The 12252-nt window shown below is 46.6% G+C and overlaps 2 protein-coding genes across 7 annotated transcripts; one reads left to right on the top strand and one right to left on the bottom strand.

The window, feature by feature from the left end:
- Positions 1–1103: 1103 nt before the first annotated feature.
- nol9 (nucleolar protein 9) lies at positions 1104–7043 on the bottom strand. 2 transcript variants are annotated; one of them, XM_069527134.1, is made up of 13 exons: positions 6622–7043; positions 5508–6033; positions 5200–5410; positions 4955–5085; positions 4711–4846; positions 3800–3896; positions 3512–3609; positions 3120–3287; positions 2783–3035; positions 2576–2690; positions 2299–2473; positions 2053–2186; positions 1104–1542 (listed from the first exon to the last, which is right to left on the bottom strand). In XM_069527134.1, the coding sequence occupies exons 2-13, from the start codon at positions 5976–5978 to the stop codon at positions 1426–1428; spliced, it is 2106 nt and encodes a 701-aa protein (XP_069383235.1). In that variant the 5' UTR covers positions 5979–6033; positions 6622–7043; the 3' UTR covers positions 1104–1425. The 2 variants fall into 2 exon arrangements, with proteins under 2 accessions (XP_069383235.1, XP_069383236.1); XM_069527135.1 differs by lacking the exon at positions 6622–7043 and adding an exon at positions 6190–6449.
- On the top strand, positions 7017–12248 carry zbtb48 (zinc finger and BTB domain containing 48). Of its 5 annotated transcripts, none has more exons than XM_069527133.1 (12): positions 7178–7315; positions 7408–7450; positions 8100–8836; positions 8937–9244; positions 9312–9417; positions 9505–9597; positions 9699–9785; positions 9976–10130; positions 10612–10748; positions 10845–11009; positions 11122–11210; positions 11439–12248. In XM_069527133.1, the coding sequence occupies exons 2-12, from the start codon at positions 7441–7443 to the stop codon at positions 11883–11885; spliced, it is 2334 nt and encodes a 777-aa protein (XP_069383234.1). In that variant the 5' UTR covers positions 7178–7315; positions 7408–7440; the 3' UTR covers positions 11886–12248. The 5 variants fall into 5 exon arrangements, with proteins under 5 accessions (XP_019960841.2, XP_019960842.2, XP_069383234.1 ...); XM_020105279.2 differs by having other exon boundaries at positions 8097–8836; XM_020105282.2 differs by lacking the exon at positions 7408–7450 and having other exon boundaries at positions 7017–7315; positions 8097–8836.
- Positions 12249–12252: the final 4 nt, after the last annotated feature.

Below are 12252 nucleotides of genomic sequence, written 5' to 3'. Positions count from 1 at the left end.
AAGTTTAACATATTTGACATTTTGAGAGTTGCACACACACGGCAGCAGCGTCGGGTGATAATAAATTATAAATCCCTCCCGTCGGAGTCAGTGGATTTTTCTCTGTGGTTATAAATGCACTAACTTTAATGTTGCGTGGGGAACACATTGCACGGACGTGTTATTTCAGGCCGTCTCGTGGCTCCGCTGCAGTGGGATTGCTCTTTGGTTTGCATGAGGTCTATGGGAAAACATCTGACATGACAAAGCCAAAACAATGACTCGGCCAAAACGCCGCTGTGCTGTGTTTGTATGCAGCCGCCCTCAATAAAGAGGCGGGGAACAGTGAACAAAGAATAGCACGGGGGCAGAGAGGGGACGTTAAAACAGCCCACTTAACAAATTAGCAATTCTCCCCTGAGTGTGTGGTTTGTTTACGACCGAGTGTCCTCCTTCAGTTCCTCCGGTCAGATAACGTGAAGGTCAGTCTGCCGTGGCGTGACTCATTTCTTTTAAGACTACGACAACGATTGTGTCTGCACTGATTTCACTGCACTTCTCTTCTCCTTGACACGTCCTGTGTATGAACCTTTCTGTTAAGAAAAAAGAAAAAGATCCCTCAGACAGTATGTTCTGCCCCCCGGTGGCACAAGCTGCAGCACCAATACACAAAATGACCTTTATTCTTTCACTGTTAGATCCGACACGAGCCTGAGAGCATTTACAAAAACCTCTTGATGGGTCTTCAGTGCAGAAACACTCGAGTGAACGTTTAAACACATTAACAGTTGAAGCAGTTTGTCAGCTTCACATAAAAAAAAAACTTACATCTGACTTACTTGGTTAGATTTACAGATCACATCACGAGACAGACGCTTCGTAACGCTGCCTCATCTACTTGAGTTTTTGATGCAAACATAAATAACGTAGAGAACATTCTACTGCATGATACAACTGATGAACGTGAACGAGCTCCTGCGTGAATCAGGGACCACACTGGTTAAATAGCCGTTGTTGGATTGAAATCTACATGGATGTAAGATATGACTTTGAAACAAACAACCACTAGTGACAAAAAAAACAAAACAAAAAAAGCACCTGAATGAAAGAAGTCTGAACAAAAGTTGTTTCCTCGTTTTAATTTGTGGCAGTTTTCATTTTTGGAATGTCACCCAAAGATAAGAGACATCAAACAAGAGCTGTAACTACAAGGTGTGAGATTATTTGGCCATGTGACGGAAACTCCTTCACGGCGTCCGGCTGCCATCTCGTCCTGCAGGGTCCGTGTTCCCGGCAGCTCTGTCGGACCGAATCTTGAAATGAGAGGAGAAGAAGAAGAAGAAGAGAAATTGTCCGGACGCAAGCTCAGTTCTGTCCAATCGAAGGCCGGTGCGGCGTAAGACCGCAGAAGGTAAAGGGGCGATGGAGCTTCTGTAGAAAAAGTCATTACATCCCTATTTGACTGGGTCTCGTCAGGCCCTTGAAGACTCGCAGCTTCCCTGCACCGGTCAGATCAAAGCTGTAGTCTGCGGTGACGTACGGCATCTCCCCCTCGATGTCGGACTGAAACACAGACACAGGAATCGTAAGTCACTGCGACAGAAGCTTTGGACGCATGTTCGTGGATCACATGGTGAGTCTGACGAGGTGTGACGGAGGGAGGTGTGTGTTAAGTGTCAGGGTTACGAGATTTATATATTCACCGCATCAGGTTTAGTTCAGGAACAATTTGTTTTCTCTGAGCTTCTCTCTGTTCTGTACAAATGAGATGTCCACTGAAGCGTTTCACCTCCTCCAGCCTGATGTGTCATTCTGTGAGCACGTCTCATCTCACGTTCATCTTCAAGACTGAATGCAGCTTGGAGATCAGTTGGGGACTGTGTAGCGTGTAACTCCCCGTCAGTTGTCGGGCCGTGTAGCATGACGACTACGAGACTCTCCGTCACTAGACAGCGAGCCGTGTCGTGTGAACCGGGCTTTAGCAGAAAGCTCTGGACTGATCCATGCATCATTTCGTGTGTTTCACAAAGTGTAATGTTGTTTGACGGGTGGTGCGTTCCACTGTCATCTGACCTGAGTTGTGAGGACGAAGAAAGGCAGCGAGATGGCTCCCAGCAGGAGACAGTTGACCTTGCGAAGGATGGAGGGATCTACAGGCGTCAGCAGAAAGTACAGACCTCGTGCCATGTCGATGCCTCGAAGCACACCTGCAGCACACGACATACAAACAGCTGATTGACGCGGTCGCATGGGTTCTGAGTTGGAATTGAATTGAAGTGACGAGATGTCTGACTGCCCGGCATGGAACAGCTCACGTACCAAAGCCCACACATGGACAGATGGGAGCCTGGGACAACAGGACAGGACCTCCTCTGCTCGTTATTTTCTCTCCCAAACAGCAGAGCCCCACCAGAGACGCGTTGGCAGCGTAAAACATGTGACTGGGCATCACCTCGCAGTGGATCACACCTAAAGCCACGGCTGCGTGGGGAACCTGTGGGTTCAGAGGGAAACAGTTACAGGTACTAATCACACGACGAGAGCAGAGTTGACCGACGAGGACGAGGAGACGCGCTGCATCATCTCTGTCACGTACCTGGTACGGGGTGAGGCTGTGTAGAGGTCTAACTGGTCCAGGATCAGAAGACTGCAGCTGACTCAGGTAGGCCAGCAATGACAGCTCTCTGTGCTCATTACTGCGCTGGTGTTTCCTGTCAAATACAACAAACACACACAATCAACAACGCACAATAGATTTGATAAAGTTTTCCTATTCAAACGCAGGCAGATGTGGTGAACGTACGCTGTTCCTTGACGCGCCACTCCTTGAAACTCTGATTGTACAACGAGGTGAGTGTAGCTTCGGGGGGGACTGTGGCTCTCTGTAAACTCCTCCAGAGCGGTCTGGGTCGGCGGGTGCGTCTGAAAGCCGTGTGCCGTCCTCAGAAACTCCGGCGTGAGGGCGGGACACTGGGTCGAACCGCCGTGACCGAGCTGGACGACGTGCGAGACCGGGAAGAAGCGGATCATGTCCACGAGCAGCTGGAACCCAAATCCTGTGGACGACGAAGACGAGGACAAACTCAGACACCGTCCACAACCAGTGTGTTCATAACTCTTCATATTCCCTCACTGCTGACCTTTGACCCAGCCCATGGTGTTGATGATGACGGGAGTTTCTCTGCTCTGGGGACGTCTACGCCACAAGGACTTCAGGGATTCCAGGTATCGGTCCAGGTTCGACTCGCATGACGCCTGACCGTAGTAGATCATGTGCTCTGGTGTTCGCTGGTGTGTGAAAGGCGGACCTGAAAAACAACTCAGGGTAAATCTACTAATCTAACCACACACACACACACACACACACACACACACACAGAGTACTGGGATACGGAATAGCTCAGGTGGATGTTTACAGCAACTGACATTTGCGTTCTCACATAACTGGAGAACTTCAGGAGAATATGTGGCGTTCAGTGAATGTCTGACAGCAGCTAAACATGTGTGGGAGGTGATGGGGTTAAAAACATACCCAGGAGTGGTTCGCTGACAACTGACAAAGACAGACAACCAGCGGGGGTGAATTCAGTTTGACCGAGGTCGCCTTCCAGATAATCTACACAGTTGGTGCTGCAGACAGACACACAAACGTTAGATCGTGTTATTATTTCAGTTACTAGTACTCAGCTGTGCAGCGTGATGCACCCAACACACAGATTCAATATAATCTTGACAAACAAACTTGGATATATCACAAAATATCAACATACTTTTTATACAAATGAAGAAAGCATGTTATGTTGATATCATGAGAACTTACTGATTTAGTAAAGTGTTGATGAGGGTGCGGATAAATGATGACTTGCCCACGTTCTTTGTTCCACATACGAGGACAACTGCACAACCATCCATGTCCCCTACGAGTAACACACAGGTCAGTTAAATGTGACTGTCCCGTGTGTGTGTGTGTGTGTGTGTGTGTGTGTGTGTGTGTGTGTGTGTGTGTGTGTGTGTGTGTGTGAGACTCTGAAAACATAAGACTGTTGACTTCATCATTCTATTACACAGATACAGAAGTCTGTTACAGTACATGGTTTTATTCAGAGATGAAAACTGCTAGAAAGCTAAAATATGAACGGTGGCACAGCTGAAAACAGAAAAGTTAAATGATATGAATAGAAATAAGTGTTTTCCATTTTTAATTGCTTAAATGTAATTCCACATCAGTAGATAACTGGAGGCCTGCAAGCCAAAACTAGAGTGTGTAACAGTTAAAATTGTGGACTGCTCCTTTAAGACATTCTCGTGTTGCCTTGATACAACAGCAGCCTCTTCTGGTGGCTTTGTATTTCTCAGGTTGGTTGAGTAATAATAAAATGATGAAGGCTGCTCTCAAAGAAACCTGGAATATATGAAACTTCCACCTTTTGAATTTAATTACAAAAAACATTTTACACAATATTTCATGATTTGAGTTGAACCTGTAAAGTGATTAAATGTAAAAGAAAAAAACAATCTCCTCAGCAGCTTCAAGTTGGTTCAATAACTGTGTCACAGTTAACAATTTAGTTTTCTTTGCAACGACAGGGCGATAATGTATCATGTAAATTTGGGACAAACTTTCAAAGTGGAAAATATAACTTGGTTTTACCAGGACAGCTTCATTAAAGTCTCCAGACACAACATTTCCTCACGTTTACACAGAGAATTTCACGTCTCGCAGGAACTCACCTTTACAGGCGCTGACCACTGTGTTGAGAGCATCTCTGTTGCTCCTTGACAATTTCAGGCCCTCGACGGTGCTCATCAGAGGAATCATTCCCAAACCATTGAGAGGAGTGTCAAGAACGGCCGACACAAGTTCACTCTGCAAACCAGGCAGTGGAGGAAAAGCTTCTGTTAGTCAAATTAAATGTGCTCAAACGTTTTGTGATACTATATGAGAACGAAATGTAAAAAATATCTGTTTATCTACCATCGGGGGGCTGAACAATTCATTGAGCTCTGTGTAACTCGACAGAAACCGCGTCAGAGGCGTCTCCATGGGCTCCAGTAAGATGATGGAAGAGCGTGACGTTATGCTTTTGAGCAACTTTTTCTGAGATGCTGCAAAAGACACATTCACATCAAACAGGATGCTAGTACACAGCTCAGTACTGAGTCACAGAAGAACAACTCAAATATACTAAAGTAGATTAAAAAAAACAAATACACAAATACCTGATGACAGATACTTTCGGAGGATGTGTGAAGCCTCAGTGTTGTGATCTCTGGTGTGAGCAGAACTTTCTACTGCTCTAATGGTCAGTGGACAATGTGAGGCTGGGGAGAAGAGCGGATACGACTGCTGGCCCTCTTCAATAGTGAAGCCCATCACTTCTACACGGCCGTACAGGCAGGTCAAGAAGCACTTCCCACGGAAACACAGGGTCTGCAGGAGAAACGTTTCATGTTCAGTTAAAGAAATGGACTTAAATGGATGAAATAAATACCACGATTGTTTCTACATGACATTTCCTGACTCATACCTGATCCATCTGCATGACGAGCACTGCACGGTTTTGCTGACCATCCCTCTCCGCACAGTAATGCAGGGCCTCTCCCTCCAGTCTTCCTGGACGAACATCCTGAGCGTCAGCCGAGGTCTCCACGCCGTTCCCGTGAACTGACTGGGAATACTCCTTCCACTCCTGTGAGTCATCGGACTCATTGTCCATCGTAAATGCTGCACTTCCATTAGCCTGAATGTAGGATTTCTTCTGTCCAGGCTGTGAAGTGTTTTTCTTAGAGTCAGTCACAGACTTGGCTTTGGTTTGCAGTCTCTTGACCGAGGGTTTTTTCTTCATGGTCGCCTGGTGCTCTTTTGCCATCCTGGCGATGACAGGAGACGAGCTGAGCTGAGAGGAGCTGATGGGAGGCCTGCACCGTTTCCCCCTCACATCTTTCCACTTCTGAGATTTTGCAGGGCCTCTGACGTGCGCCGTTTTGTTCACCTTCATTTTCTCTTATCAACTATTACTCATGTGGGTGCAGATGAAAAACAAAGGGGGGAGCCTGCAAAAAAAAAAAAGAAGAAGAGTATCGTCAATGAGAGATGAAGCTGTGTAATATACTCTGCTAACAACACATTACCACGTTATATTCATGTTTTATCAGTGGAGCAACTTCATCCAACATGTGCAACAATTCTCATGTCTGTTTACATCTTACTGATCTATTTGAGAGCTGGATGTAATGTTCTTCTGATTCTTGAGGAAGTTTGACTTGTTTGTTTTCTTCATAACATTGAACAATTCACTAATCACATAGTGTAGAAAACATTCTGCAGGTTAATGGATGATAAAACAGTCGTTAGCTGCAGCACTTGCATGCATGCATTTATCACAGGAAGCCACAGCTAGCTTGATTTGACAGACGCTTCAATCACAGCACACAGCTAAGCTAATCATGCTAACGCAGCAGCGTGTAGTCTTTGAGCTTTTACTTCCTCGACGCGTGAGTCCGAGTGTTCAAACAACTCAGGACCAAAGATGCACCAAGAACCGGACAGCTCGAAGCGTCCGCAGCTGCCTGTCGCAGCAGGAAACTAGCGTTAGCCGCTAGGCTAGCCGCTGTTGGGACGCCCCGGTGGTGAGAACTTACCCCCCAGCTTGTGGTGGAAGGTAAAAAATAAAAACAGCGCAGGGACGTAGAGGTGAGCTTTAATGGCGTCAGAGCCGGAGGAGGTTTGTGATTCAGCGGAGTGAATCCCAGGAGGAGGCTGAACGTGGACGCGGCGGTGCTAACAGGTTAGCTCACGTGTGTGGGTCGCAAAACACACGCAGCGTCCAAACAACGGTCGACCATGACGTTACGCGGTGTTTTCCTATTTACGACTCAAAGCGTTTTTAAAGCTTGTTTCTCATTTCAACTGATTAAAAAAAAAACACATGTGGAAAAAAAACACCGAACATCACTCGAATCAGAAACATTTTAAATGCGCTAATTTAATGGTTATAGCGACGAATGTGGGGGGGGGGGGTTTGATAACGGACGACCAAGATCTTTCGCGGAGTTCATCGCGTAAGCGGCGTCACTTCCGCTTCCTGTTTGCGGTTCTTCTTTAGGGGCCTAAAAGAAACGAAAACAAGCTGCACGCTGCGAAGCTTCGCTGCGTTTGTCGCCGTCTCTGCGCGTGGAGCTCGGTTCGGCTGCAGCTCGTGGACAAAGAGGAGCACGCGGCCGGTTCGGTTCGAGGCTGCGGATCTGAGCCAGGAAATGCTGCGGGCGGCCGAGTGCCGCGCTAAGGGAGCGTCTTTAAAGAGCCGCGCGAGGAAATAAACGTGAAGCTGCACAGGTAGCCAGAGGATTTTTGGTTTTGTTTTTTTTAATATTTATTCAAACTGCATGGAAATATTACGTAAGTCTTTGTTTTTAATAATCCACCAGATCGACGTGTCCACTGTCATCCACTCAGATGTGATGAATGAAGGTGATTAGTGGAGTAAATGTGTCTGCAACCATTCAAAACAGTGCAGGGGCCATTTTTTTCTTGCAGCCAGTACTTCAAGTATCTCACATTTCAAAGTGCAGCACTTCAGTAAATGTACTTCATTTCTTCCTGTTTATCAGAACTAGCTTTGTTGGCCAAATATTCTGTTTAGTAATAATGATAATAAACTTTATTTGTATCCCACCTTTCTTACAAGAAATGCAGCTCAGAGTGCTTCACATACAATATAGATAAAAAATAAAAACACGTTTATTATATTAAAAACGTGATAATATTCTCTCACTCACTCTGAAGTTAAATAAAAGCTGCTGACTGTCACAATTGAGAAGATTACATCAGCCTGTGTTTTGCTTTAAAAACACGTAAACAGTGAATTCCTTATCATATTGGTTCTTTTTCAATTTAATTGATTAACTAACAACTGATTTCAGTTCTAGGATATAAGTCTATTTGTGCTTTATACTAATATTTATGAGCAAGTGTATGATATGCATTAATAATCTACTTCACATTAAAGCTGAAACAATAAATTGATCAATAAAAAGAAAATCAATTATTTTGACAGGCTTTAATTTCTCTTTGAGTGTTCCAGTGAATGAACATGATGTTGATGTGTCTCATGCAGCAGCAGTGAACAGTGAAGCTGGAGGGATGCCTGCAGCAGAGAGCCACCATGCACAACAGGTCCTGTCCTCCCTGAACCAGCAGAGGGCGCTAGGCAGGTTTTGTGATGCAGCATTGAACGTGGGAGGGGGGCTGGTCTACCTCGCCCACCGCAACATCCTGGCGTGTTTCAGTGACCTGTTCCAGCAGTCCAACATGCCCGCCTCACCCTGCATGGAGATCTTCCTCCAGGAGTGTCCCAACGACGGCCTCGAGCTGCTGCTCAACTTCGTCTACACCGGGGAGCTGAGGCTGGATCCTGACAACCTGGACAAGGTGCAGCATGCGGCAGCCAGCCTGTGTGTGCCAGCAGCACTTCAGCTCTGTGAGCAGTTCAAAGAAACGTCAGTGGATCCTGCGCCCCTCAAGCGCAGAAGAGGCCGGCCTCGAAAGACCACGTCAGACGCAACCCCTCATTGTTCAGTCAAAGACGAGAACGTGGTCTTGGTCGTGGTGACAAAAGACGATTCTGGGTTCGACACTGACGCAGCCACCACCACCACTGCTGCTGCTGCTGCAACCACCACCACCCGCTCTGGTCGTGTAGTGAAGGGCCCCAAGCGACTGGTGACTGATGAGATCCCCACCACTGATTTTATAGCCACTGAAATACTCAGCACGAAGGCCCCAAATGTTCCTGCTGAGAAAGAAAGTAGTGACGTGGGAAATCAAAATCCAGATCAGCCAAGTGTAGAAGCTGAGGTATGATACACAAATGTGCAGTGAGCATGAAAAAGCCTCACTGTGGGTGTTTGCACTAACATGGCGGTTATCTTTACACTTGCCCCGTGCTGTGTTGCAGACAACCGAGCTACAGATTGACATAAACGACAACGGTGTGAACCAGGTAACCGAGGAGGCAGAGGAAGACGACGACGTGGGGGAATTTGAGGGTATCACAGAGGGTTCGGACGAGGAGTACGTACCCGTCGCCGAGCCCACCCCTTCCGCTTCGTCCGCAACAACAGCGCGGAGACGCAGGGCCCAGAAAAAGACGGCGAAAGCGGAGAATGGCGAGGCCATGGAGGAAGACTCAAAGAAGGACTCGGTGCAGTGTCCCATCTGCGACAAATCCTTCAAGAGCAAATACTACCTCAAAGTCCACAACAGGTAAATGTCTTCTCTACTTTTCCACCTTCAGGTTTGTGTCGTATCGACTGACGTGTCTTTGTTCTAGGCGACATACGGGGGAGAGGCCCTTCGGTTGCCTTAAATGTGGAAAGAGGTACTTCAGGAAGGAGAATCTTTTAATACACGAGATCAGAGACTGTGCTCGAGTGCAGGTGAGTCACGAACTCAAACAGTTTCAGCTCTAAAACGTCAACATCACGAAAGTGTAACACCGGCGTCGTGGGTTGTTGTGATTACAGACGTACACCTGCCTGACGTGCTCCGCAACATTTAAAGGAAAAGAACAGCTACGTCTACACAATGTGTCGCACACCGGAGAAATGCCCCATAAGGTGCCACACACACACCCAACCCACACGACGAAAAATCATATCAGCGCTAAAATGAGTTTGAAAAAACGATCTCCACTGACATGGTCTTTATTTTTCAACAGTGTTCACTGTGTGCTGAACAATTCATGTACAAGAAAAACCTGACAATTCACATGATGAAGGTCCACGGTTACCCCAAACCACACGCAGTAAGTTTTCTCTGTTCATGATGACGTGTCAACAGTAAATAATACTTCAAGTGTGTTATTTAACATTTAAAAATACTTTTACTGCAGTGAAATCGAAGATCTGCACATCCACAAAATATCCAGCCAATGCACATTTGCCCTGAATGAAGTTTACGGTGTTCACTCTATTAAAACAACATTTAATCTGAAGTGTCCTCAGTGCCCCAAAACCTTCTTAACCCGGACGGAGCTGCGCGTCCACGAAGCGGCCAAACATCGAGGGGAGAAGCCGTTCGTGTGCGAGGAGTGCGGCCATCGAGCGTCCAGTCGGAACGGACTGCAGATGCATATCAAAGCCATTCACAGGTGGGGGTGCATGTTTTGTCTTTTGTAAACAAAACCGATAAAAGGCTCAAATTGTTCCTCTGGGTTTTTGCCAAGAGTCTGGAAACATTAAACATGTCTCACTCAACAAGACGTCTCACTCTCGAGTTTCAATTTTACAGAGAGACAATATCACAGCTGAGTCTTTTTTCTGATGTGGACAATGTTGAGGAAGCATTTTGACATCAGTGGTCGTCCCCCACAGAGTACGAAGTGAGAGCTCCTATAAATTTAAATTCAAGATAAAGCGAGGACAGAGAGGAGGGACAACGAGCTGCTGCACGGTTGAAAGTGAGTCCTCTGGTTGAGAGAGACATCTGATCTATTGGACTGATTCCAATCATTCAAAGATACTTTTATAAATACAAGGTTTGAGAAATACAACACCCCTGTAAATAAATAAACACGTATTAAAACATCTGTGCAGGTTTAGTGAGTCAGCCTTTTGTTTTTTGCTTCTCAGAAACGAGCGCCCGTTTGTATGCACCTTGTGTGGTCATGCATTCTCCCAGAAGAACAACCTCAACATGCATCTGCGTATTCACAGCGGTGAGAAGCCCTTCCAGTGTCACCTCTGTGGAAAAACCTTCAGGACACAAGGTAATGTCCACATCTGCCTTGAACATTTCTCTGTCAGCGAGAGTAGCGCCATCTGGCTGTTGTCTGATGCACTGATTGTTGTCTTTTTAACACCAGCCAGTTTAGATAAACACCATCGGACGCACACTGGCGAGCGTCCCTTCGGCTGTGACGTTTGTGAGCAGCGGTTCACAGAGAAAGGCGCCCTCGTCCGCCACAAGGCCAGCAAGCACGAGGAGGGTCGTCCCCACTGTTGTCACATATGCGGCAAAACCTTCAAAGGTGAGATATCCAGATAAACGGACCTCGTTTGGCTCCTTGATCGATGAACACGTCGTGTTTTGTGTCCTGGTGAATCCGGCGCTAAAGGCTCGCTCATGTGATTCCTCACCAGCAAGGGAGCAGCTTCGTGTTCATCTGCGCCGCCACAAAGGCATGAGGAAGTTTGAGTGCCCAGACTGTGGCTACAAGTTCACCCGACAGGTACTTTAACTATTATCGTCATTGTTACGTTCTCCAATAATCAATAAGATTGATCTGAATCACGCAGCAAGGTTTTATAAATACACCTGTCTCATAATTGCAGAAGTCTTTGTCTGTATGTGGCTCGAGAAACGTTCAATCAGCTCCATACTCGGCGTGTGTGGTCTTCATGGTTCAAGGAACATGTGATACGTTCAATATTAATACAAATGAATGTTCTCTCTCCAGGCACACCTGAGACGACACGTTCAAATCCACAAACGCACCGAGAACTACAACCCCCGCCAGAGGAAACTGAGGAACGTGATAGTGCAGGACGTTGATGGAAGTTCTTGTGAGAACGAATCAACAAAAACTGCGGGAGTCTCGCTGACCACGGAGCCGACGGATTACAGCCCGGACACCGGCGACCTCCAGGAAACCACAAACCCAGAGAGCGACTCCTCGCCGGCAGGAGCAGGCCTCGCTTCCAGCTGCATCATGAGGGTGGTGATCGAGTCGAGCGACCCGGCGATGGAGGAGGTGGTGTCAGATCGGAACCTGAGACAGGTCGAGGCAGCGGAAAGTTTCTCGGTGCCAGGAGTCTTGCAGCCGACGCAGCTGGTCACCGAGGTGTACGAGTCCACGGTGGACATGGAGGGACTCGTTGAGGACATAACGGAGAGCAAGACTTGAGGACTGAAAGAGACTGACGCCTTCGTAGAATTCAGGTAAATGAGAAGCACTTAAAAAGACGATGCAGGTGGTGAATCACAGCCTGAAACATTTGGCCTTGCAGATCTAAAGATGAAACGGCTGCTGATGAGTTTCTAGTCGTGCAGAAGAGAAGTAAATATATTTCATGCTTGTAGTAATTTATACATCGTTAGTTGAACTGCATGTTTGTAAAAACAGCTTGAAACTAAAGCAGCTGGACTCTGGACATCGTAACTTATCTTCACCAGTCTTTGGATTTGTTAACGAAGATATTAAAGAATAAATGGACATTTCTTTATGGTGGAGTGAGATGAGAATAATAAACATTATTTACGTTGTTCACTTG

This window comes from Paralichthys olivaceus, chromosome 6 (assembly GCF_024713975.1).
Source record: "Paralichthys olivaceus isolate ysfri-2021 chromosome 6, ASM2471397v2, whole genome shotgun sequence".
NCBI classification, from domain to species: Eukaryota; Metazoa; Chordata; class Actinopteri; order Pleuronectiformes; family Paralichthyidae; genus Paralichthys; species Paralichthys olivaceus.
This window is presented reverse-complemented; position numbering and strand designations above follow the sequence as displayed.